This window comes from Phascolarctos cinereus, unplaced genomic scaffold (assembly GCF_003287225.1).
Source record: "Phascolarctos cinereus isolate Bilbo 61053 unplaced genomic scaffold, phaCin_HiC Scaffold_726;HRSCAF=1367, whole genome shotgun sequence".
NCBI lineage: Eukaryota > Metazoa > Chordata > Mammalia > Diprotodontia > Phascolarctidae > Phascolarctos > Phascolarctos cinereus.
The window spans coordinates 209,086,665-209,113,233 of record NW_027556098.1 but is presented as its reverse complement, the minus strand read 5'-3'; the positions used below and the strand labels follow the sequence as shown (position 1 = coordinate 209,113,233).

Below are 26,569 nucleotides of genomic sequence, written 5' to 3'. Positions count from 1 at the left end.
AAAGAATCTTTACTTGGCTCTATTTCCTCAAGTTACTGTCCTATATCTCCCCTTTTCTCTTCTAAACTCTTAAAAAAGCTGACTGCATCAATTGCCTCCACTTTGTCTCCTCTCATTCATTTCACATCCTTTATACTGTTTCCAGTTCCTTCACTCAACCAAAATTGCTCTCTCCAAATTCATAAATGATTCTCAAATTTCCAAATTTTATGGCCTTTTCTCAGTTCTCCTTCTTCTTGACCTCTACCACTTCCAATGGATATTCTCTCCTCCATGGGCTCGTTTGACACTGCTTTCTCTCTCTCTTTTTATTCCCCCTACCTATCTTGCTGTTCCTTCTGAGATCCCTTGACATCCATGTCCAACCCTGTAACCATGGTTTTCTTTGAATGTTCTTGTCTCGGACAACCCCCCCCCCTTTTTTTTCTATACCTGTTGGTTATTTCATTAGTTCCCATGGGTTTAATTATTATCTCTATGCAGATTATTCCCAAATTTTTATATTGAACCTTACTATTTCTCCTGAGCTCCAGTCCTGAAATTATCAATTGCCTATTTATCATCTCCAACTGGATGTTCAATAGGATATCTCAAACTCAATATGCCCCCAACAGAATTCATTATCCTATAATAAGAACCTGGTTATTACTTCTTTTGCCCTCAAGGTCAATGAGGCTAAGCAAGCTTTAGATTGTCTCTGAATGGCTTTTACAGATGTTAACTATAGGAAGGGTAGGAGAAAAGAATCAGAGAAAAGAAGGGGTAGGGAAACTAAAGGGAGTTGGAAGGAAGGGAGCTGGAGGAAGGAAGAAGGCAGAATAAAAGAGTAGGAAAGTCACTATTCACATAATATAAAAAGTGATAATTCCCAACTAGTAATTACTTCTTCCCTCCTCACACCCAATTTTAGACTTTAAGCATATAAGACAAAACAATTCATGAAAGTTGAATGTTGGATCATCATCATACCTTTAGGTGGTGGTGGTGCCTCTTCCTTAGGCTTTGGAACAACTTTTTTGGCATCTTTCTTCACAGCCTTTTTGGTCACTGAAAAAAACAAGTCAGTATATTACTTATCAAAAGTATGGTCTTGGGAAATTGATAATAAGTGATAAATACTACCAGGGTCTTGCATATAGTAGTTGCAGAATAAATGTGTTGAGTCACTCGCCACTAGAGGGTGCGAGTTCCTATGTAGCTTGACAATTCTCATTGAATTTTCATAGGCTCAAGAGCAAAAGGGGAATTTAGAGATCATCTGGCAGAACTTTCCCACTTTACAAATGAAAACAGAGAAGTGAAGTAATTTGCCTAAAGTAACACTTCTCAGAAGCAGCAGAGCTAGGACTCAACCCCAGTCTCCTGATTCCAAATCCAGTATTCTTTCTGATAGTCCATGCTATAGCATACCTATTCAGGTCAAGTGTACTTTATTACATTTAATTTTTCAGCAGATTACAGTGGATGAATTATCATCAATAATTTGCCTTTTCCAATTGGGAATTAAGTAAGAAGAGTCTTAATGCTCATATGCTTTGATCCAGCCATCCCCATTTCTGATCATATACCTATGCACATACATATATATGTGTTTTATTTTTGTATAGACACACATATATATATAACAGAAATTCTTATGTGTGTATACATACATGCACACAGATGTATGTAATGTGTGTATACATATACACACATGTGTAAGAAATAGATAACAGGATAGCGACCCTAACACTTAAAGAGATAAGAAAAACATATATGTATACACATATTATATATGCATATTTACACGCAAATTGCATACATCTAGGGCAGCTAGGTGCTGGGCCCAGAGTCAGGAAGATATCTTCCTGAGTTCAAATCTGGCCTCAGACATTTACTTGCTGTGTGACCCTGGGCAACTCACTTAACCCTGTTTGCCTCAGTTGCCTCATCTGTAAAATGATCTGGAGAAGGAAATGGCAAACCATATGAGCATGTGTTGATTAAAACCTAATTTCCAGATTAATTGGTTTGAGAGCTATATCAGGTGTTATTGCTACACATGGACAGGGGCACCTAGGACCATGTTACTAGGTTTCCCGCTTTTTCCAGACAACTCTCAAAATGCATTATAAGTGAATATTTGTCAGGATCTTTTTAAGGAGACTGCAGTGATGGCAGGAGACCAGGACATTGGTTCTCTAAATGCGTCCCTGCCTCCTCTTCTAGAGAGAAAGGATTGATGTGAATGGGCCTGGTTTATGTTCAGCTGTCTTATCTTACCTACACTCTTGCATTTCATTGCTGAGAAATATATTTTGTAAAGGCGTATGAACTCTTTGACAACTAGAGCAGAAAAATGACTGAACAAAACAGCATCTTACTGTTCAATTATAATCTGTGACTTTTAGGTTAAAAACTTTTGATACCTTCAACACGTTTTCCTGGTGGCTTCTTTTCTTCTGGTGATGGTAGAGAAATGGGAAGAGGAAGACCTACAACTGGAGGAATTTCTGAAGAAAATACAAGCCATTATCAATAAAATTCTTTTAGTTTCCTACCTCATTCCCTCTCTCCCCCCCCCCACCCTTAGAATCTCTAACTTCCTTCAAAGCCTGCCTAGGCAACATACAAATATGATGATGAATAAATCATCTTACCTTCTGGTGGGACTGCTCTTATAGGCATAGTTGGAATGGGAACTCTAGAATCAGGGATATCTGAGAAAGGAAATTGTGAAGCATTATAAAACAGTTACTGCAATGATATAATCAAGATTTATCTGTTCTTGAGTGGTTTTCAAATAGGAGTCTCTAAAATTTGAAACAAAGATTGTAAGATATGACTATGGTCTGCAAACACATGCACCATTTTATTTCCTGCTGAAATACTAATTTGTTATTATGAAACATAGAATCTGGGATCATCTTAGATAACATGGGAAAAGGCTATTGCACTTTGGTTTTCAAACTCACAAGAGTTTATATGTTTGTATTTTTATAATATGAACATACTCAGAAGCGATGTAAAAATGTATTTTGCAACACTTCAGAACTGGGAAGCAAAAATACTTGGGTACTGCAGTTGGATTTACATAACTTTTTTTTTTTTTAGGCAATTGGGGTTAAGTGACTTGCCCAGAGTCACACAGCTAGGAAGTGTCAAGTGTCTGGTCTGAGACTGGATTTGAACTGAGATCCTCCTGACTCCAGGGCCAGTGAGCTATCCATTGCACCACCTAGCTGCCCCAGAATTACATCATTTAAAAAAAAAAGCTATATAACATTCAAGTTTTGACAATTTTTTTCTTTTAACTTACCAGGTGGCTTCAATTCCAGTTTAATTTCTACAAGAAAGATAGAGATTACGTTTAGAATTGCATGGTTCTATAGGACATATTATTTCAAATGCTGCAATTTGGATTAGATGTCTGGACAATTTCCTGACCTTTAGTTGTTAAGTAAAGCTCTGCAGTGCTTCTAGCTTCACCTCTTGGCTCTAGGCGAGCAATTACTGAATAGACACCTAAGGAAAAGAATCATCTTGTTACTTGTTTTCTGCTGTTGGGACAATTTGCAATCAATATTTGCACTGGGAAACTGTTAAATCACCTTCATCATCCGGAGTGACATTGTGGATGGTCATATAATGGCAACGGCCATCATTCCTAAAATTGTATTTCTGACTCTCGATGAGCTCTGTGGGCCCTTTGTACCAGGTAACAATGGCGTCGTCAAAGGACACTTCACATTCAAAGGTTGCGGACTGATGCTCGCTCACCACAATATTCTGTATGCGTCTTGTGAACTGAATGGGCTCAGCTGTTTTAAAAACAAAGTTAATTACAATTATGTTCTGTTGAACCTTCCCCCACCCCCGGCATATGTATACATTTCCCCATTATTTTAACAAGAGATTGGTTAAAACAAAAGATAAAATACAAAACACCCTGTCCCCCATTTTCCCATTTCCACCTGACAAAAGTAGCAGTAGAATACTTAGGATATTTTCTACAATATTGATGTTAGAAAACATTAAGAGACTCATTGTAGCACAGCCTTAGGACAAGATGAAGGTAATAATAAAGAGATTTCTGGTACCTGAAGGATCTGAGAAGTCTCAGAAGTATATTAAAACAAAGAACCCAATGAAAGAGGAATATGAAGAAACTTATATAATCTTAATTATGCCTTCATTTAGATATTTGAAGATTTGTCATTTTTCCCCATGTAGGACTCAGAAATTATCTTAAAATAACATTTTATGAAATGCACAAAATTCCCTCTCAGACCATTTAAATGATTAGAGAGGGAGACCAGATAACATTCATTCTGTATTCATTTTAAGTCTTGAAATTTTTGGACTATAGGCAACTGTAAGTGAGAACGCACAAGGGAAGAAGTCTGACTAGTACATGTGGTAGGACTGTTTCTTAGGACAGTGGGCTAGAAAAGGATGTTCTATCAATAGTGTGTTTGGCACCTGAGAGTTTAAAAATACAACACAGAAAGTCTTCACTAATTGGTAAATTCTCTGGTCAGCTTTTGTGGTGATCTATTATTCAAAGCTAGGTGGTGCAGTGAATAGAGCACTGGGCCTGGAGCAAGGAAGACCTCCGTTCAAATGTGACCTCAGACACTTACTAGCTGTGTGACCCTGGGCAAGTCATTTAGCCTTGTTTGCCTTGGTTTCCTTATCTGTAAAATGAGCTGGAGAAAGAAACGGCAGTCTTTTCCAAGAAAATACCCAAAACAGGGTCACAAAGAGTGGGACACGACTGAATAACAACAATTTCAATTGTAGATGATGGGTAGTACAGTGCCTACAACTAAGAACTTGAACTCTAAATTTCTCGTATACTTTGGATCATATATTTTTAATTAATGATGGCAGGATTTTGGATCGAAAGGAGCCTATGGTATTATTTAATTCATCTACTGCACAGTTCAGGAATCCCACTGAATAATTCCTGACAGCTGTTTATCCAACTTCGACTTAAATATCTCCAGTGAGAGGGAGATCATGGCCTTAAATGAGAGAATATTCGGCACTTTGAAAACATTTAAGCTTTCTATCATTCTTAGGTAAAAAGACTCCATTTGAGGTCAGCTTCAAGTGTTAGAAAAAAAATCAATGTAGATTGAACTGAAATCTGCCTCATTGTAGCTCAATAAAAAAAAATCCTTGAAAAGAGGCAGAAGGAAAAGTGAAGATTACTTTTTATTTGGGTTGGACTAGATGGCGATTGAAGATCCTTCCAGTGTTCAAATTCTATAATTCCGTGAATTCCCAAATATTTTGGTTATATTCTGGGCCATGATGGAACTGAAAGATGATTTGCTATATTTTCAGTGTGAGCATTTATACCTTGGAAACCAGCAACCCTTACAAATCAAGCCTTGATTTACCATTTTGTTAATTGTCTAGACTTAAGAAAATGATGGAGAAATTGTTTATGCAGATTAAACTCAAAAGTATGTCATGAACTTATTTTTCTTCCTATAGAACAAGCTGTTAAACATTTACAAGCATACCCCTGGTTTAATTCTTCCTTGAATTAGCCATATAAAATTTAAGAATATGTGTCAAACCCTGGAAAAGCAATTATCTATGGGTTTTCAATATTGGACACTTCTAGTATTGCTCATCAGTCTACATAATGGTTCTTCAAAATATACAGTTTCATATACCAACCTTCAATTTTTAGCTCTGCAGATGTTTCAAGACCTTCATATTTACAAGTGTACTGGCCCTGGTCTTCTGCTTTAACATCGGCAATGGACAGTTTATGAACTTTGTGTTCCACTTCAGTTTTATATCGAGGTTGGGGTTTGAGAATCTTTCCGTTTCTGAACCATTCAGATTTAACATTTGGCACAGAGAACTGACAGCTCATTGTACAGGTCTGACCTTCTTTTACAGTAACATCTTGAAGATGCCTCTCCCAAGCAGGTTCTGTTAGCATGATAAAAGAAGTTTTAATAGATGTCACATCAATGCATTCAATGAAAAACAGATTTTGTATGTTTTTGTTTTTCTTAAACTGCATCTACTTACCAATTACAGTTAGCTTTGCGCTAGCGATGTGTGGACCACAAACCAACCTATAATTGCCCTGATCTTTCAGTTGACAGTCTTTGACTCTAAGTATATGTCGATCACCGTCAATGCTTATTTCATACTTAGGACTGGGGTCCAATTTTTCGGTGCCTTTGTACCAGGAGAGCTTGATCTCTGGATAATTGATTTTAATGTCAATTTCAAAGACAGCATCATTGTCTTTTATAACAGTTTGATTTTCAATATCCTTGATAAGGGTGACTGGCTGAGGGTAAAAAAGATTTAAATGGATCATTAATCTCACTTTAAAGTCCCCAGCGTACAACCACATTTTGCAATAATTTATTTAATTTGTTTATTACCTCTGTCTGTGACAGCCTTTGCTGGATAAAGGCTACTAATTCTTCAAATTCTTTTTCATCTTTTTCAGACTTCTCTACTTCTTCAATTTCCTAAAGAAACATCAAAGTATTCAGTTTCTATACTGCACTGCATGTACTTTAGTAAGGTCTTGTGATTTTAATTATAATAATAATTGACATCTATATAATCCTTCACATATATTATCTCATTCCATCCTCCCCACAACTTAGGTAAGTGCTACAGATATTACTTGCCCTATTTTATAGATGAGGGGGAAGTAGGTGGTGCAATAGATAGAGTGCTGGGCCTCAAGTCAGGAGGATCTGAGTTCAAATCTGGCTTCAGAAACTTACTAGCTTTGTGACCTTGGGCAAGTCACTTAACCCTGTTTGCCTCGGTTTTCTCATCTGTAAAATGAGCTGGAGAAGGAAATGGCAAACCACTGTGGTATCTTTTGCCAAGAAAAGCCCAAATGAGAGTCAGACATTACTGAAAACAACCGAACTACATCCTTGTTATTTAGCATAGTTCCTACCACACATCAAGTGCTTAATAAATATTTGTTGATTGAAATCAAGTACAATTCTTCCATTTTACAAATAAAGTGGCTAAAGTCTAATTAGATTAAATTATATAGCCAGGCTTGCACAAAGTATCCCATAAGTCTTAGTGCAATTTAAGCTGCTTCTTCTCCTTTTTTTTTTAAATAAGCTATATATACCCTATATAACTAGTTAGTGGAAGAGACAGTTCTAGAACCAAGATCTCCTAATGCCCAATCCATTGCTTTTACCTCTGTATCAAATAGGCTCATGACTATTTTTGTTTGTCCTTGGAAATCTCTATGCCTGACACATAGAAGCACTTCATAAATTCTTGCTGATGCATTCATAATAATAATATTAATAAAAACAACTAATATTTATTTAGCATTTTAGGATTTGCAAAGTGTTTTACATGTGTTAACTCATTTGATTATATGAGGAACTGGAAAACTTGTTACTCTCCTCATACCTTCTGTACAACCTGCTTAGTGATTTGATTCTTCAATGGGGCTGTGATCATGAGTTGTGATGTTTAAAAAGTTCAAGAGACAGAATTTCTGGGTCATTAGTCATTTTATTTATAATGCTAGCATTTTAATAAAAAGAGGTTAGTAGAACTGTGGAATGCCAAGGACCATCACAGTGGTGGGTTCATGGTTTATATGCCTTTGGAAGAGTGGTGTTCCTGAGAGTGGCGATCAACTCTGATTGGTTAACAATTAATGAGAGAATGAATATTACAATGAGGGGCTGGACCTATCCTAATGAATGTTGATTATGTCATTTCCTTTTAAGTTACCCCTAGCCTTGGGCAATCTATTCAAAGAAATTATCCCCACCCAAATCAGAACACAGCAGTATGGCTTCCCTGCTTGGGAGGGGTCTGAACAAGATTGTTAAGAAAGCTAATCTAATCTCATTATCAGCAATATCCTTCAAGAGACTGAATTTTGAAAGGAGGACTATAGAAAAAGGAGGAACTCCGGATCTCCCCAAAGCATTGATTATTAATAATCACATCTCTCATCGTGCAGATTTACTCCAAAAGTGTAAATTGCAACTGCCTTAGTACATATATTTCATGTGCTATTGTGCACCCCCACTCCAACACCCCAAAATAATTACCAGGCAAACTTCTGATAAGATCTCTCTCCAAACTTAGCTAACCTGGTCCACTGTTGCGTTCAACTCAAATGTTCACCTGCTTGGTGAGACCTCCCAGACTTTGTGCTTTGCTAACATAGCCTTTGAGAACCCAGGGCCTCTCTCTGTGCTGCAATAAGGCATCAGAGTAGCTTTTGGTAGAGGAATATACAGCAAGACTCAGATCGTTCAAACTATGTATTATACATATTTCAATTAGGATTTGTCTATGTGATTTTTTTTCAACCTAGAACTTACCAATCTGTGTGTTTCTTCTTCTTGGCTTTGCTTTAACAATTCAAAGGCTTGGAGTAGGCCCCGGAAATCTGTAATTCCATACATACGGGCATATTTTTCATATTCTTTAGGATCAACATTTTTGAGAAGTTCCATGATATCAATTGTCTCCTCTTCTCCTTTTGTTTGGATTGGAGTCCTAAGTGATAAAAGGAAGTTGACATCAAATGTAAAATATCTAGCTTCCATTTTTTGGCTCATCTTTTTCTTTAATAATTAATGATATAATAAAGAGTTCTACATTTAGAAAGTAATTTTATTCCAGTGAAAATTCCACTAATTTGTTTAAAATAACAGTGAGTAGGATTTGAAAACAGTCACACCAAGATACATTTTTATCACAAAAGAGAAAAATCTTCAATCTGGCAAAATTTGGGATCAAATTTGACCATACTATTTAAATGCAGGAAAAGAAAACAGAAGTTTCCCTGAAATTTAGACTTGTATGACTAGGTGCGGGTGGCTAGGTGGCACCATAGTGCACAGTGCCAGGTCTAGAGTCAAGAAGACTCATTTCTTGAGTTCAAATCCAGCCTCAGACACTTACTAGCTGTGCGACATTTGGCAGGTCACTTAACCCTGCTTGCCTCAGTTTCCTCATCTGTAAAATGAGTCGGAGAAGGAAAGGCAAACCACTCCAGTATCTTTGCCAAGAAAACCCCAAATGGGATCATGAAGAATTGTTCATGACTGAAACGATTGAATAATAACATAACTATGTATGTATGTACATTTCCACAGGCATACTCATATGCAGACATAATTGAGTATATGTATATATGTGTACATATGTAAGTATATGTGGAAGACAAAAGAATTTTGTAGAAATTGCTCCAAGTTGAATTAGATTTAAACCTGTCACAATTTAGATAAGTGTATAGGAAATTTTGAGTGCCAGGAGGAAAATATCCCCCCAAAAATTTAAATGAGAATTGCTCAAAAATATTGGAAAAGATCTTTAAAGATGTAGAATAATTGGGATAGTTGAGACTGAAAAATTAGGATGAGATTTTTTTCCAGAATTCTATGAAATAAAATAAAATGGCTGACAACACAGAAGATGATTAATAGGGGAAAAAAGCACTGAGTCTTAAAAAAGATAAGGACTAATTTTCACAGATATAGCTAAAGATAATTTAGTCCTTCACCTGATTTCATCAATGTGTCTATTCTCTCCAACAATCCAAATTTCAACTCTTTCACGCCTTAGTAAAAAAAAAATAAGCATAATTATGAATAATTAGCTGATAAGCCTTCCTAACATATCTGGTCCTCAGGCAATAACCATGCCGTCTGTTGTTGGACAAAAGGTCTCCAAAGCTCTATGTGACTTGCAAGAGACTATGCTGTATTGACAGTGTTATAGTTTGTTGGAGAACCCAGGACCATCTCCATTGCACACAATGAAGCATCAGAGCAGTACTTTAGGAAGCCACTAAAGATGTATCACTTTAGTATAAATAGTCAGCCACTGCCTGTTGTTCTTCTTTAAAATTTTAATCAGTTTGATACTAATGAACCATTATTTCCTCATAATTGCAATAGCTCCCATCAGTATTTTGCTGTGCTTTTTTATATGCATATAAATTTGTATTTATCTATTACTGATTTAATATATAAAGAAATGTGTTAGAGATTGTCCTGTTCTATCTCTCAAATCCTGAAGGGTAAGGATCACAAATCTCTTTGATGAACATGTAGAGAATAGACATTACCATTTTTTTTACCCTGACAGTGAACATGCTTACACTTACCTTTTCAGCATTGCCCTAAGATCTCCTTCAATTTTCTCTTGTTTCTTTCTTTCATCCACCTGTAGGTTAACATTACTTTCGATTTCACCATGTTTATTGAATGCTACACATCTATACAATCCAGAATCAGTTTTTGTAGTATCCCTGATTTCCAGTTTTGCTTCGTCGCCTTTCTGCTGAATAAAGACTCGGCCTCCTTGGTTCAGCTGTCTCCACTTTCCCTTTGTCCACTTAACATTTGGGATTGGATCACCTCCAACTTTGGCAATGAATGTTGCAGTGGTTTCTGACAAACAAGAATAAAAATGGGTCAGTGTTGGGTTTCTTGAAATCTATCTGTTAATTTTAAAATAAAACTGTATGAAGAGTTCTTTACATGAGAACAAGCATGTGCGGATAGACAGATGCAAAGCTTTGATCCAAGACTTACTTTCGATGACTCTGATACTCTGGGGTTCTGAAACAAAGAAGAGTTTTCCATCCACTGCTGCTTTCTTAGCTGTTGGTACGGCGGCTGGTTTATCTGCAAAACAAATTTTAATGTTATAGTTTTCTCAGAGCAGTATTTTTTTTTCTTCCTTGCGAATAGGTTCTAATATCAAGGTAAGTTTAAATAGCATCATGTATTTATGTATTTAAGGTTTATAAATACACATTCTGTCTCGCCATTTGTGTACACACATTTAAGCATATATGTAAATGAAATGAACCATAGAGGATTTCATAGAAATTTAGGTTGGTGACAATTGCTACACATATGAAATCAGAAATCAAACTAGTCATATCACATCTTACACAAATATGCTGAAGCTTCACTGGAAAGGTACTCTTAGGATTTATGCCAAGTGATCACTTTAATGTAAAGCCTTTCAATTATTAGAGCCATTGAATGTTGCGCTAATTAACTATGACATAATGGATAGGTCATTGGGACTTGGAGTCAGGAAGATCTGAGTTCAAATTTCATCTCAGACAGTGACTATCTGTGTGACCCTAGACAACTTGTCCCACTTTCCTCATTTCTAAAATGAAAGGGTTGGATTCCATTGCTTCTAAGGGTCTTTCTAGTGCTAAAACTATGACCTTTCTTACTCAGTTTTTGGTGAATTTGACTTTTTAATAAGTAATATTATAGTAAAGCTTCAATGTTTTTTAGCTATCTTGACAGTAGTGAATTTATTTTCTATTAACTGTTTCCCAGCACAGCATTTTCACCTACTGTTTGCTGTTTCTAATACTTTCTGCCTCTTCATCTCCACCTTCTTGATTCTCCGACTCCCTTCAAGTCCCAGTTAAAATTCCACCTTTTACAAGAAGCCTTTCTAGATTCTACTTAATGCCAGTGCTATCCCTATATCAATTATCTCCAATTTACGCTGCATATAACTTGTTTGTTCATAGTTGTTTGCATCTTGTCTCTCTCATTAGACTATGAGCTCCTTCAAAGCAGATTTTTTTTGCTTTTCTTTGTATTTCCAGGGCTTAGCACAGTACTTGAACATAGTAGGTGCTTAATAAATCTTTGTTTATTGACTGACTTACCTCAAAGAAAACAATAAGAGTACTTGATACATATGATTACTGATAGGTATTTTTAAATTTCATTTAATTAATGTTTAAGTTACTGTGGTGACACTAAGCACTGAATAAGATATTTATTGATTGGACAGGGAAAGTGACATTTTGAGATTACTGTACCTTTAACAGTCACTTTGGATTTGCAAGAGTCACTTCCAGCCACATTGGAAGCTTTGCATACATAATCTCCTGATTCGGTTTTAGTTACTTCCTTTAGTTCCAGAACAGCTGTTCCATTAGCAAAGCTGAAACTGCATTTGTCAGAAGGTTTTACTTCTCTGCCTCCCTTCAGCCACTGAATCCTGATGGGCTCTGATCCTTGAACATGGCAGCTGAGTTGCAAAAATTCTCCTTCATTTACTGTCACTGGAGCCAGAGGCTGATCAAACACTGGTGGTTTTTTAGGCTCTGGAATCACAAAGTATTTTAGTGAGGGAAGAAAGAGGCAAGAAGATTTCGAGTTTTAAGAAAGAAGACTAGATGAGTCTAATAGTGTTGCCACTAAATAACAATAAAGGTAGTGCCATTTGGTTTAATTATCTTGAAAAAGAGTATCTTTCAATGTCCATTCTTGTCCTGAGACAACAGTCAAAGTTGATGGTGTTTGAAGAACAGAAATGTAATAGATGAAACACAAATATTATTTTATACACAAAATTGACCAAGCATCTGCACATTGACTAAGTGCTATAAATATGGTACTATTCCTTAATGCAAACTTCCTTGTATCACAACATATTACTAATACTATAAACTTTAGAAAACCTAGATTTATGCTGAACTTCACATGCTATTGCATCTATTGGTAATTCTTCTGTATACAGTAAGAGGCAAAAAATCCATGATTCGAATAATCTGAGTGCTCAGATACATCCCAATACTTGTATTCTTTCTTTTGATAATTCTCAGCTATTAAATTCAATTATGGTCATTTTTAGAGTATTTCAGACCAATGAAACTAAGAATTTAAACTCAGTGTTCAAGTGAAAACAATCCCATTGGTCTGAAATTTACATTTTAAATGTCGCTATAGCTTTTTAATAACTGAAGATAAATTTCAAAGAAACAGAAACTGGGATATAGATTCTCAGATTACTGAAATTTTGTTTTGTTTCTTTTTTTTTTTTGCTAGAGAATGGTATCATTGATATGATAGATGACTTTGTATACTCTGCCTCACTTATATCCAATTATTGTGACTTAATTTAGCAAGAATTATTTTGGGTCATGAGTTACAGCAGCTGAAACTTTGACCCATATTTGTTAAATCATATGTATTTTACCAGACAACATTAAGCTAGTGGAAAGAGTGGATATTCTACAAAACAGTATATGTGGACCCATAATAGACCTTTTAAAGAATGCACATTTTCTTCTATAACTTGGTTAAAGTCAGAGAAAAAAAATATTAATAGGTAATGAATGAGTGAATAAAATATAACAATGAGATAAGTCTGAAATGAACTGACCTTTGACAACAATTGAAGAGGTACACAGAGCAGATCCAGCATCATTGGACACTTTGCATGTATATAAACCAGCATCAGACATCCCTGCTTTCTTAATTTGTAGAAATATGGCATTGTTCTTGAATGATATTTCACAGTTAGCACTTGGGTGGATCTCCACGTTATTTTTATACCAAGCAACAGTTATAGGTTGGGAACCAGCAACCCGGCCTTCAAGTCTGAAAGAGTTCCCTTCTATTTCTTCCACTGTTTCAGAGAGTTTTTTAGTGAAACTTGGTGGTATCAGCCGTTCTGTAAGAGATTGCATCACAAACCATAAGGGATGGAAAAGTAGGTCATTGATAAAAGACTCATCAGTGTCTCAGCAATCATCAGATTGCATCTGCTCCCTAATCATAATGTGACCTTCCATCAGAGCTCTAATTAACTATTTTTGCACTTGGGGCAGGTGGGTGTGAGGGAGAAGGAGGAAGTTCCTCCCCAACTCACTGCTGGGGAGGAAGATTAGCCTAGAGCAAAATGAGGTTCTATGATTGAAGGAATTGCTGCTGCTGTCAGGGGCTGGATGGGAGGCAGGGGAAAAGTGTTGTAGAAATGAAAACCAAATGTGGGGAGTAAAGTAGTTAGGGATGGAAATATTGTCCTGTAGGAAGTTGATATATTCTCGTTTTTGGAGGCAATCGGTTAGGTGACTTGCCCAGGGTCACACAGGTGGCAAGTATCTGAGGCTGGAGTTGAACTCAGGTCCTCCTCACTTCAGGACTGCTGCTCTATCCATTGCGCCACCAAACTGCTCCAAGTTTATATGCTTGTGACAGGTGGACAAAACATATTCCAGATCTGGGCAGGCAGGGTAAAGGAGAAAGCCTTCCAGGAAGGAAGAACATGCCATCAAGGTTGCGCTATTAGCCCTATCCTAGTTAGAATCCTACTGCCCACCATGAGTTTATGTAAATTTGCACTCTGACTTTGAGCTGCATAAAGCTGTTATTTCCAGGAACAGAAATTTACCAAGAAAGGGAAAATGCTTTTTAAATAATAAATTAAAATTAAATTAAATTAAAAAATTAAACTTTTCTTGTAAAATTTACAGACCACTATATACAAAGTTTTAGAAAGCATAGGTTAAAGAATATAGGATTCTTTTTGTCAAGCAGGCTTAAAATATCTTAGTGCAGGTTTAAAATAATTTAAAATGCAAAAGTCTTGGTGTGGTTTTAAGCTTTAATAGTTTAAAACTATTGTTATTTAAATGATAAACCGTTATGTAAGAGTTTAAAACTGCACTAAGACTTTTGGGACACCCTGAATGGTTTGTTATATATTGTTTTAACTGATGCTTATAATTTTTTCCCTCTCTATCTTATCCAAGTTGGAAGTGTAATAATCACTCATGGGCCCAATCACAATACAGATTGGGACAGAAGTTCTAATCTTGGAATCTTGTCCATTTTCCCAAAGTGGGTCATTTTGTCCATTCTTTAGGTATTCCGAGAAGGCTCCGCTCCCAGGGTCTCACCAACTTGGTGATGGACCTAGCTTAGACACTCTTTTAGCTTCCAGCCCCAATGCAGATCAGAGCTCCTGAACTCAAGAGATAATCAATTTCAGCCTCCTCTGTAGCAGGAATTACAGAATAAGCCATCATTCCTACTCAATGCTTATTCCTATTCAGTTTGCAGAACCTTGGCTTCTTTGTGTGTATGTCATAAGTAACCCATCATTAGGATGAAATGAAAAAGGATTATACTTCTGGGTGTGCTACACAATCTGAGCCCTCCTTACCTTTTATGTTAAGTTGGGCTGTACATGAATCCTTTCCAACTTCATTCACAGCATAACAAGTATACTGTCCGGAGTCCCCTTTATCAACTTTTACAATAGTCAAATGGGCAGTATTCTCCAGGTAACTAATTTGATAGTTTCCTCCACTCCGTATTTCTTTGTTGTCTTTGGCCCAGGTGACCTTAATTGGTTGAGTTCCAGTAACGTGGCATTCGAAGTCAGCACTTTCTCCCACAACAGCATCAATTGGGACAACTGGTAAGTCGAAGAAAGGTGGATTCTTTCCCTCTGTAAATCAGTAAGGAAACATAATCTCAGGCTTTATATTCATAAAATATACTGGTTTGTAAAAAGTGATGTTTCCTTATTACCAGGTTGTGAACGTGTGTATGTATGTATGTATGTATGTATGTATGTATGTATGTACATGCATGTATATATGCATACACACATATATATCTTTTAAAAATTGTTTATTAAATATGAAAAAATTTTAAAAATCCACCAACCTGTGAGGATGAGCCTGGCACTGGAATTGGCAGATCCAATAGGATTTGTAGCTGTACAGGTGTACTGACCCCCAAGGCTCCTATCTGTTTTGAAAATATTCAATGTCGCTACGTTATCTAAAAATGAAGTCTGCACATTTTGGCCATCTCTCAAAGGTTTACCATCTTTAAACCAAGACACCTGAATGGGTTCTGAGCCACTTATTGCACATTCAAATATAACTGGTAGACCAATGGTTTCTTGAATGTCTCGCAATTGTCGAGAAAATGAAGGTGGAAGCTTTTGCTCTGTAAGGAAACAGAATCAGGCAATGAATGACTGGATGTTTTCAATTACTGAACACTCTCTCACAAACTTTGCACAGATAATGTACTTTCTATTCACTCAGAAGCATTAGAACATTCTCCTGAGTTGGACTAAGGAGTAGACACCACCTTGTTTAAGTTTTACTTCAAGGTCAGCTTTAAAATTTAGAAGGAGCATAAAACTGTAGGATAACTGGGGAAAAACTGACTTCAAGGAATAGACTATCTACCATCTTTAGGCCATCTTATGGTAAAGGGGATCAACTTTAGAAGCCATGGGTTTAAAGTAAAGCCAAATAAAATAGGATGAGTGCTAACTTTGGAGTTAGATATCCTAGGTTTGAATACTACCTACAAGACCTTGGGATATAGTGAATATAGAGCATTGGACTTGGAGTCAAGAAGACCTAGATGCAAGTCCCATTTTAGAAACTTACTAGCTGTGCAATACTGGGCAAGTGATTTAACATTTTTGTGCCTCAATTTCCTCATCAACATAATGAGCAGGTCATACTGAGTGGCCTCTAAGGTTCCTTATAGCTCCAAAATCTGTGATGCTATGATTTCTATGGGCCTCAGTTTCTTTGTCTTTTTAATGGGGGTTGGACTGGATGAGAATTTAAGGTCGCTTAGAGCTCTAAATCTATAGTCTTAGGAGGATTATTTTTCACACAAAATTATTATGTGAATGAATAATTATGTCCTAATTCCAAATTAAATTATAATTTCTCATCTTTCTTATGAAAGGTTTAGGGAGTTAGCTGTTGGGGAAATTAGATTAGATAATGTATTTATTAAGTGCTTACTACTAGCCAGGTACTTAAAAAATCAATTGAAGAAGAAGGTCCTGATGGGATAATTCAGATGAAGCTCAGAGGAAGAAAGTACTTCATTAATTTTTAAAACACTCACCTTGAACAGTAAGGAAAGTTGATGATGACACTTCTCCCACAGTGTTTTCAGCTTTGCAGATGTATTCTCCACTGTCATTAATGTCAACCTGGTTGAACACCAGTGTAGCAACATTATTCCTGAAATGCATCTTGAGGGTAGAGGTGGCTCTTAATTTTGTATCTCCTTTGTACCAAGATACTGCGATTTCAGGGGTGCCAGCAACCTGGCATTGCAAAGAGGCAGAATCTCCCACGGTCACTTTAACAGGCTCCATTTGTTTTACAAAATAGGGTGGTTCTAAAACACAAGGGAAGATGATCAGTGGTGAAAGAACTCCGGAGAATGGGCACAAGTCCTAAAAAAATGAGGTAACGTCATCGGAACCCACCTAATATCAATATTTGTGCAGAACAAGAATCCTTCCCAGAGGCATTCTCAATGTAGCAGTTATACTGTCCTGCATCTTCCACTGTGCTGCTGGGAATTTCTAGGATAGCAGATTTGTCTGTAGCAGTCAGGCTACATCTTTGAGATTGGGTTATATTCAAGCCATTCTTCTTCCATGTCACTGCAATGGGTGGGGTTCCAGTGTATGTCCCCTCCAGAATCAACGGCTTCCCTTTCTCTATGCTGTAATCATTTAGTCTCTTCACAAATTTGGCTGGAGCTAGAGAGAATGAGATAAAACAACCAGGTCAAACACACATATTCACATACATGCACACACACAGAGAAGATTTTAAAATGGAAGAAAGCCATATAAGGGACCAACCTTTTACATAAAGATGCGTTGTACAAGAAGCCTTGCCAGCCTCATTACTAACTATGCAGGTGTAATCTCCACTTTGTGATGTATCTACCTCAAACAGCTCCAGTTCAGCCACTGACTCATCAAAAGAAACATTACATCTGTCTCCTGGTAGTAGTTCAGTGCTACCTTTAAACCAGCTAACATTGAAAGGAGGAGTTCCTCGAATGATGCTCGTGAAAGTTACATTTGTTCCAGTGAGAACATCCATGGGATCTGGCTTCTGCACAAAGGAGGGTGGTTCTAAACACACACACACACACACACACAGACATATATAAAAGAAGGTTAATATTTATATGATAGGGGGTAATGAAAACACTTTATAAGCCATGCAGCACAGGATAGGGCCTTAAATGTAGTAAGTGCTCAGTAAATACAGTTTGAAAGAAGTGAGAAGCGATGATGCTGAAATTGAACCAGATTCTCTTAAATGATTTCATTCTTTTTCTTTCTTTGTTTTTCTTTCTTTGTTTTTTTTTTTTACTGACCTCTTACAGTCAAGGCTGCACTACATTCATCAGATCCAGCAACATTTGTAGCTATACAGGTGTAATCTCCTTCATCTGACTCTTCAAGAGCATTCACAGTCAGAGAACAAGTATTATCTGTTAGGGTAGTCTGGTACTTTCTTCCACTGGGGATCTCATTTCCCTCATGGTACCAGGTGACAGAAATTGGAGGTGATCCATAGACTTTGCATTCCATTACAACAGAGGAGCCATATAAACCATTCGTCTCTTTCAATCTTCTTGTGAAAGATGGAGGCACAATTCGGTCTAAATAAGGGAAAAGCAAAGAGTGACAAACGGTTATTTAAAAAAAAAAGATTTAAAAAGATAATGTCTGTCTTTTTGCTAAAAAGGTCTTTTACTTTGATCCACACCATTTGCTTTAGTATGGAAGAATTAATAAGAAATTCGTAACATCAGAGGCCTCAAACACTGATCAGGAGGAGCTGTTGGTTTGATTTCCCAAGATTTCATTGATAGTGTTTGTTATTCTAATTCCTTCTATTTTCAGTAGATGAAGGGATGCTGTATCATGAAGGGAACAGACCATGTTGCCTTATCCAAGGATACAATATTGCTCTGATCATTTAGAAATAAAAATGGAGCTAAACTCTTTAAAATGAATTTTCTTCTAATTTCTCATATAGGTCAACTCTAATTTTGATGGCCCCTAAGATATTGGATGCAAGTGGCTCTATTGAAATGGGTTTCCTCACATGGATGTAAGCTCCCTGACAGGACAGTCTATTTCCTTTTTTTTTTTTTTTAATATTTTGTAACTAGCACAGTGCCTGGTGCATAATAAGAACTTAATTAACTATTGAATTGCCTGGAGCTGAATTTTTCTTCAAAAGAACCAAAGTAAATTCTGAATTTTAGAATAATAATGAAGGAAAATAAAACCAACTAACCTGAAACTTGAATTGAAGCTGTACAGCTATCTTTCCCAACACTGTTTTGCACCTCAAAAGTGTACACACCACTGTCACTCGGTGCTGCATTAATAATCTTAAGACCGGACACTCTGTTGAAAAAACTTAATTTGTACTTGTTGTCACTAGTCAGTTCTTTTCCATTCTTAAACCACTTGGTAATGAGTTCTGGAGTACCAGCTACTATGCATTCGAGGGTACAAGTATCTCCCGATGTAACGGTGACTGATTCTGGCTTCTCTACAATGACTGCTGGTTCTGAAATGAGATGCAAATCACATTCACATTTAATAAGTGAAGGTATGGTAAAGATAGACAACTACAGTATGAACCCTAATGCTCTAATATATGTACATATGCTATAATGTCATATGCATTTTGTGGGTATTTTTATAATATGTATATGTAGATATAAACATAGAGATACTAACCTAGAACTGAGAGTGTTGCAAAGCATTCCTGCATTCCAGCATCATTTTTGATCTGACAGGTATACTTTCCAGCATTGGCTGGTTCAGCGTTTGTCACTTGTAGAGTTGCAGTGTGGTCTGAATAGGAGAGCCAGACATTGTCACTCTCTCGAACGATTTCCCCCTTGTCTTTGAACCATACCACCGAAATTGGCTCAGGGCCTTCTATGACAGCCTGCAATTGAACTTGGTCTCCAACTATGGCAGAAAAGTCACTTAGCTTCTTTACAAATCTTGGTGGTGCTGATGGAGAAGAGGTAATACACAGTTAAAAATAGCATATGGGAAAAAAGATCATAAGGAGAGCATTGTATATTGAAGTCATGAATAAAAGCGTTAACACCCCAGTGGTTGTTTGTCACTATTTATTAAAGAGGGTAAGAGACTATGCTGTCATGAAGATGAAGTGGAATGCACCAAACCCATTCCCCTCACCCTGATCTCAGAGGATATGAGTACTGAAATGAACAAGATATCTGTTAGAGTTTAATCTTCAAAGAAGAAAGATAAATAAAGCCCAAAGGAAAGGAAAAAGTGAAAGGTAGAGGAGGTTGGGGTTGAAGGAGATAAGGACAGGATAAGATAAAGACAAATAAGGGTAGGGATAAGGAAATAAAATGGAAGTAGAAAGAGAAGGCAGACTAACCTTTTAATACAACAGAGACAACACAGGCGTCACTCCCCACATCATTGGCAGCTTTACATTGGTATTCCCCAACATCAGAAGCGTCAACGTTAAGAATGTGAATGCTAGTAAGAAAGTTCTCAGACATTATCTTGTACTTCTTGCCACTTCTAAGTTCTCTTTTGTCTTTATGCCATGAAACTTGGAACGGGGGAGTTCCTCGAAGCTCACATTCAAGATGAACGTCAGAACCTTTCAGCGTCTCAATGGCATGAGGCTTTTTGCTGAAGACTGGGGGTTCTAAAATAGATATTTGAATTGAAAAGGATGTAGGAAATTAAGACAGGTCCTCTAAAGGTAACATCAGAAACAAGATTTGACAAAAAAAAAGTCAAAGACAAAAAGACAAGAAGTCAAAGACGAAAGACAAAAAAAAAGTCAAAGGCAAAAAGACAAAAAAAAAAGCCCTAGGAAAGTGGTGAATAGGAAGCAGAAAGATAGCCAATGGGAGGAGAGCCTAGATGGAAAAGGACAAAGGTAGCCAATGGGAGGAGACACAAAATGGAAGAAGACAAAGGTAGCTTGAGCTCTGACCTTTCACTTTCAATGATGTACTGCTACTTGCACTGCCAGCGGCATTATGGGCCTCACATGTGTAGTCCCCACTGTCTTCAACACTGAGGTTGTGCATTTCAATTACTGCCACGGAATCCACGAAAGACATTCTGTATTTTTCACTGGCTTGGATTTCAGTTTCATTTTTATACCACAGTACTTTGATTTCTGGAGACCCACCTATTTTGCATTCATATCTGGTAGAGTCATTCTCTTTCAGGATTCTTGAAGGTTCTAGCTTCTTAATGAACCGGGGTGGTTCTGTGCAACCGAGGGAACAACATGGGTTAGGTTAAGAGGTCGTGGGACACAAACGTTCTTAAGCTGTAACAAAGTTTCTTTGGTGGCTTAGGCAAATCACTTCATCTTGGTGGGGAGGGGGGAAACCACTTTTTTTCCCTGAAACTTTGTCCAGTTGTTCAGCATTTCTTGGATAATGTTTAGCAAGAACAAACCACAACAAATATAACACAATAGATATTAATTCTAAGAACACAAAAGGAAATTTATCAAAACAGTAACAGACAAATAATATGCTTTCCTCTGCCTGCCCATAGTAGGCACTTAAAAATTCTTATAGTTTGACCCACTGATGAAAAAGCTCCCAAATAATTGACTCAGTTCTTGTACCAATACCCAGAGATTACAGAGGTATAAACCTGGGGGCAGAAACTGTCCTTAACTATGAAGTGGGGATAATATTAGAACAGACCTTCCAGGGTTGTTGGAAGGATCAAATTAGATAATATTTGTAAAGCGCTTAACAGATAGTAGGTGATACACACGCATAGACACACACACATGTAGTTGAGGAGAAGGAAGGAAGGAAATAAGTATTTATCAAATGCCTATCATGTGCTGACTATTAAGCACCTGTTATACACATCACTAGGGCAGGTAGGTGGTGCAGTGGATAGCACACTGGGCTTGGAGTCTGCAAGACCTGAGTTCAAATCTGGCCTCAGCCACTTATTAGCTGTGTGACCCTTGGCAAGCCACTTAACCTTGTTTGCCTCAGTTTCCTCACTCAAATGAGCTGGAGGAAGAAATAGTAAACCACTCCAGTATCTCTACCAAGACCTAAATGGGGTCATGAGGAGTTGGGCACAACTGAAACATTTGAACAACAATTATACATCACTAGAATATGATGTTTAAAGAAGCATACTCTAAAATATAACTTTTTTTTTCTTAAAACAAAGAAAATAATACTAGACTGTAGCATATACCTTGTACACCCAGTTGGGCTGAACAAGAGTCTTTTCCAGCAATATTGCTTGCATAGCAAGTGTATTGTCCAGCATCTCCTTTGGCTACTTTGAGAACTGTCAAAGTGGCTGTGTTTTCAACCAAAGTCATCTTGTAGTTGCCTCCAGGACGGATCTCCCTGTTATCTTTGGCCCAAGTGATTTTGATTGGTGCTGTGCCCGTTACATGGCACTTAAAGACCCACTTCCTCCAAGAGCGAGATCTACTGATACAGGTTTTAGATCAAAGAAGGGAGGTACTTCATGCTCTGAAAACATTGAGAATATATGGTCATAGTGGTGAGTTGTTTTATTATTTTTTTTTACCAGTTCCTTTGTGATTTGAAAACATACTTCTTACAGGGGAACACGTTATGAACTACCTACCTGAGAGAATGAGCTTGGCACTGGATGAAGCAGTTCCAAGAGGATTAGAAGCTGAGCAATTATACTGACCCATGTGACTCTTCTCAGTTTGCAAGATCTGAAGAGTTGCAACATTGTGGACAAAAGATGTTTGCATGTTAGGGTCATCTTTTATGAGCACCCCATCTTTGTACCAAGACACCTGAATGGGTTCTGAACCATTGATGCGGCACTCAAATGCAACGGGAAAGCCAAGGGTTTCCTGAATATCCTTCAGTTTCCTTGCAAAGGAAGGTGGAAGTTTACGCTCTGGAATGAAATTAGAAATAATCCTCATTTGTCAAAGAAGAGAGACTCGTGATCATTTTTACTCATTTCACTTTTGATGTCCATTAAGAAGTTAACTATGTAAACATGCTACTAAGCACTTGATTTTTTTAAAGCACAAAGTTATCACCTTGAATAACAAGCACGGCTGATGAAACAATAGCCCCGACGCTGTTTTCTGCCTTGCAGGTATATTCTCCTACATCACTATGGTCCACTTTGTTGATTACAAGGGAGGCAACATTATTTTTGAAGGACATTTTATATGCAGGAGCTGATCTTAGTTTTGTATCTTCTTTATACCAAGATATTTTGATTTCTGGGGTTCCAGCTACTTGGCATTGCAAAGTGGCTGACTCTCCAAGGACCACTTCAATGTGTTCCAGTGGTTCAAGAAAGTAAGGTGGTTCTATAGCATGAAAAAAAAATTGTAAGCAGTCAACCAAACCAACTAGAAAAGTTCTTTTTTTTAAAAGAAAGGTGAGTATAATAGAAAGAGATGATTGTCAACACACCTAAGACAGAGACCAAGGCTTCACAAATATCCTGTCCAGCCTCGTTCTCAATCAGACAACCATATTGTCCATAATCCTCTGTTGTACTATCAAGAATCTCCAGAATGGAAGATTTTTCTGTCATAGTAATACTACAGTTCGGAGACTGAGAAAGAGAGTAGCCGTCCTTTATCCAGGTCACTGAAATTGGAGGGGTCCCCGCAAAGGTACACTCAAGAACTATGGGGAATCCAGCCTCGACGCTGAAGTCAGTTAATCTTTTCACAAATGCTGCTGGTTCTGTAGTAAAGAAAGCATGAGGGTGAAATTCTAACCCTATGTGAAGACTTAGAAAAAGAAATCGGAACAATGAAAATTGGAACAAAGAACAAACCTTTCACAAAAAGATGGGTGGTACATGAGGCACTGCCTGCATCATTGATAACGAGGCAAGAATAGTCTCCACTCTGTAATGGTTCGACATCAAACAGCTCCAGTTCTGTAACTGACTCATCTATAGAGATATTGCAGGAATCTCCTTGTACAAGTTCCCTGCTACCTCTAAACCACTTGACATTAAATGGAGGGGTTCCTCTTATTACACTAGTGAAAGTGACACTCATTCCAGGTAAAACTTCCACAGACTCAGGGGTCTGTTCGAAAGATGGTGGTTCTAAATGTTTAGAAACAGAAATAGATGGGGAGAGAGAGAGAGAGAGAGGGGGAGAGAGAGAGAGAGAGAGGGAGAGAGCCAGAGAGAGAGAGACAATGAATCCATCACATAACTGCCTTTGAAATGTGAAGAAAAAAGAAAAGATATAAAATCTATGCAGAGAACAAAGACATATCACATAAGAGAGAAACAAAGTCATGTGGAAGAAGCATCTGCTTTGCCCACTGACCTTGCACGATCAGAACTGCTGAACATTCATCAGATCCAGCTACGTTATTGGCCACACAAGTGTAAGTCCCTGTGTCTGAAGGCTCCAACAGCTTCAAACTCAAAGTACAGACATTTTCTGAAAATGTGGATTGGTGTTTTGCTCCACTAACAATCTCGTTTCCATTCTGAAACCAGGCAACTGAAATAGGTGATGATCCAGCGACTCTGCACTCCAAACGAATGGAGGAACCCAGAATCCCATTAGTATCTTTCAATTTTCTTATGAAAGAAGGTGGTACAACACGATCTATATAAAGAAGCATAGCCAAAAACAAAAACAAAAATTGGATTTTGTTGTTCTTGTTGTGGTCGTCTAAAGAGAGAGTCTCAGAAAAGAAATGGAATAAATTATTCAAATACAATTTTGGCTGACCTGAAACGTGAACGGAGACTGTGCAGTTGCTTTTACCCACACTGTTTTTCACTTCAAAACTGTATAAGCCCTTGTCACTCATCTCTGCACAGGGGATTTTAAGGGAAGCGACCTTGTTGAGGAAGGTAATTTGGTGTTTGCGGTCAGCAGCTAATTCTTTTCCATCTTTGTACCACTTAGTAGTAAGTTCTGGAGTTCCCGTTACCAGGCACTCGAGGGCAAAAGGATTTCCAGTAGTGACAGTCATAGGTTCTGGCTTCTCTAAGATTCTGGCTGGTTCTAAAAGAAGAGGTAAACCACCATTGAAATGGAAATCCAGCTCAAAGCCACCTTAGTGTACAAATAACACAGTAGGTGGCAGAGAAGAATTTTTTTCTTTATTACAAAACAGCCATGAGAGGACAGCCAATAAGTTGTTATTAAATTACTAACCTAGTACAGATAAGGCTGCTGAACACTCCCGCATGCCAGCATCATTTTTGACTTGGCATATGTATTTTCCAGAATTGGCAGCCTCAGGCCTCATAAACTGGAGGGTAGCCACATTATCCACAAAGGTGATGTTAACATTTTCACTTTCTCTGATGACTTCACCTTTGTCTTTCAGCCAGACAACAGAAAGAGGCTGGAAACCTTCAACCAAGGCCTGCAATTGAACAGGGTCTCCTACAAGGGTTGAAGTATCACTTAGCTTCTTCACAAATCGTGGAGGTTCTAATGAAAGATAAGCATGGGTGTAGTAAAAAGAGAGAGAGAGAGAGAGAGAGAGAGAGAGAGAGAGAGAGAGAGGCAATTTAGCAGTCAAAAGAACAACAAAAAAGAGAAAGATTATAGGAAGAAGCCCCTCTAGATGCCCAAGAATACCAACCTTTGAACTTTAGAGTGCATACACAAGTATCACTTCCCACCTCATTGGTGGCTTTACAATGATATTCCCCAGTGTCTGCAGCTTCCAGATTAAGGATATGAAGACTAGTATCGAAGTTTTTCGAAGTAATTTTGAATTTCTTGCTGCTTCGTACTTGTTTCCTGTCTTTGACCCATACCACTTCAAATGGAGGTGTCCCCGAAATTTCACATTGGAAGACTACATCAGAACCTTTAAGAGCACCTACTGGAGCAGGTTTCTGGGTGAACACAGGAGGCGCTACCGAGACAAACAACAGGGATGAGAAATTAACACCGGTTTCCTAAAAATTGAAAGGAATATTTTCAAAATGAAGTCCATTCAGAATGAATGGTATGACAAGATGAACAAATACCATCTTGTTTTTTGGGGCTTTTTTTTTTATTGGCTTCCAGCCTCCAGTCATACCTTTGCTAGTAATTTGTTTTCTGAATTGATATTACTGAAAAGAGCTCAAATTAGAGGGGTAACAGAAATGGAAAGAAGTTTTCATATCTTCTAACCTTTAACTGTGAGAGCTGTACTGCAACTTGCATCACCAACGCCATTATGAGCTTCACAAATATAATCTCCACTATCTTCAGTGCTGGCTTCATTAATAGTGAGGAGTGCCACAGAATCCATGAAAGACATGTTGTATTTCCAGCTTTCATGAAGTTCACTGTCGTTTTTGAACCACATAACTTTGATTTCTGGGGAGCCACTGATCTTGCATTCCAACTGAATGGATGTTCCCTGCTTCCCAATTTTTGAAGCTTCTAATTTCTTAACAAATTTGGGAGGTTCTAGTAAAGCAAAGGGGGGAAAATGTTATTTAAATTTTGTGATAGCATAATGACAGTTTGAGTTTAACAGAGAATTTAAAGAGTTCTTGTAGAAACTAGTTTATTGTTAGTAACAAACAAAATGTGCCAAAATGCTCATTTGGAAAGTTAATAATGTCCTGTCGTGTCTTTCTATCATAATGGCGTCATTATTTTCACTACACAATGAGCTGCCAATGAACTCTTTCTACTCTAGATGTGTAAAGGCTAACAAAAAAGGACAGATGAACATGTACATATATAAAACCATTGTATCTGACAAAAATTTAGTAATGATAAAGAATATTACATAAAAAGAAAAAGAATGCAATATTCACCAAATGTGAAGTAAAGAACAATTATCTTCTTGTATGACTATGAATATTAGACTACATAGATTTAAAAAAAAACCCTAAATCAAGAGGGAGGAAAATTTTGATTTAGGACATCAACTTAATGGTAGAC

General features: G+C 37.4%; 1 protein-coding gene across 1 annotated transcript in view; it reads right to left on the bottom strand.

Annotated features, from left to right (window-relative positions):
* The window catches only part of TTN (titin), a 329,039-nt gene that overhangs the window by 192,226 nt on the left and 110,244 nt on the right, over positions 1-26,569 (bottom strand). Inside the window, 35 exon segments of the mRNA XM_078146156.1 lie at positions 970-1,047; positions 2,409-2,492; positions 2,640-2,699; positions 3,299-3,325; positions 3,427-3,504; positions 3,591-3,800; positions 5,674-5,934; positions 6,037-6,304; positions 6,402-6,491; positions 8,349-8,526; positions 10,142-10,427; positions 10,572-10,664; positions 11,840-12,127; positions 13,189-13,479; positions 14,974-15,261; positions 15,483-15,770; positions 16,701-16,979; positions 17,071-17,349; positions 17,455-17,733; positions 17,982-18,269; positions 18,914-19,192; positions 19,366-19,647; positions 20,051-20,329; positions 20,624-20,905; positions 21,874-22,092; positions 22,095-22,160; positions 22,279-22,566; positions 22,715-22,993; positions 23,100-23,378; positions 23,473-23,751; positions 23,981-24,268; positions 24,395-24,673; positions 24,827-25,108; positions 25,263-25,541; positions 25,805-26,086. Of these exon segments, the coding sequence (XP_078002282.1) occupies positions 970-1,047; positions 2,409-2,492; positions 2,640-2,699; positions 3,299-3,325; positions 3,427-3,504; positions 3,591-3,800; positions 5,674-5,934; positions 6,037-6,304; positions 6,402-6,491; positions 8,349-8,526; positions 10,142-10,427; positions 10,572-10,664; positions 11,840-12,127; positions 13,189-13,479; positions 14,974-15,261; positions 15,483-15,770; positions 16,701-16,979; positions 17,071-17,349; positions 17,455-17,733; positions 17,982-18,269; positions 18,914-19,192; positions 19,366-19,647; positions 20,051-20,329; positions 20,624-20,905; positions 21,874-22,092; positions 22,095-22,160; positions 22,279-22,566; positions 22,715-22,993; positions 23,100-23,378; positions 23,473-23,751; positions 23,981-24,268; positions 24,395-24,673; positions 24,827-25,108; positions 25,263-25,541; positions 25,805-26,086 (7,935 nt within the window).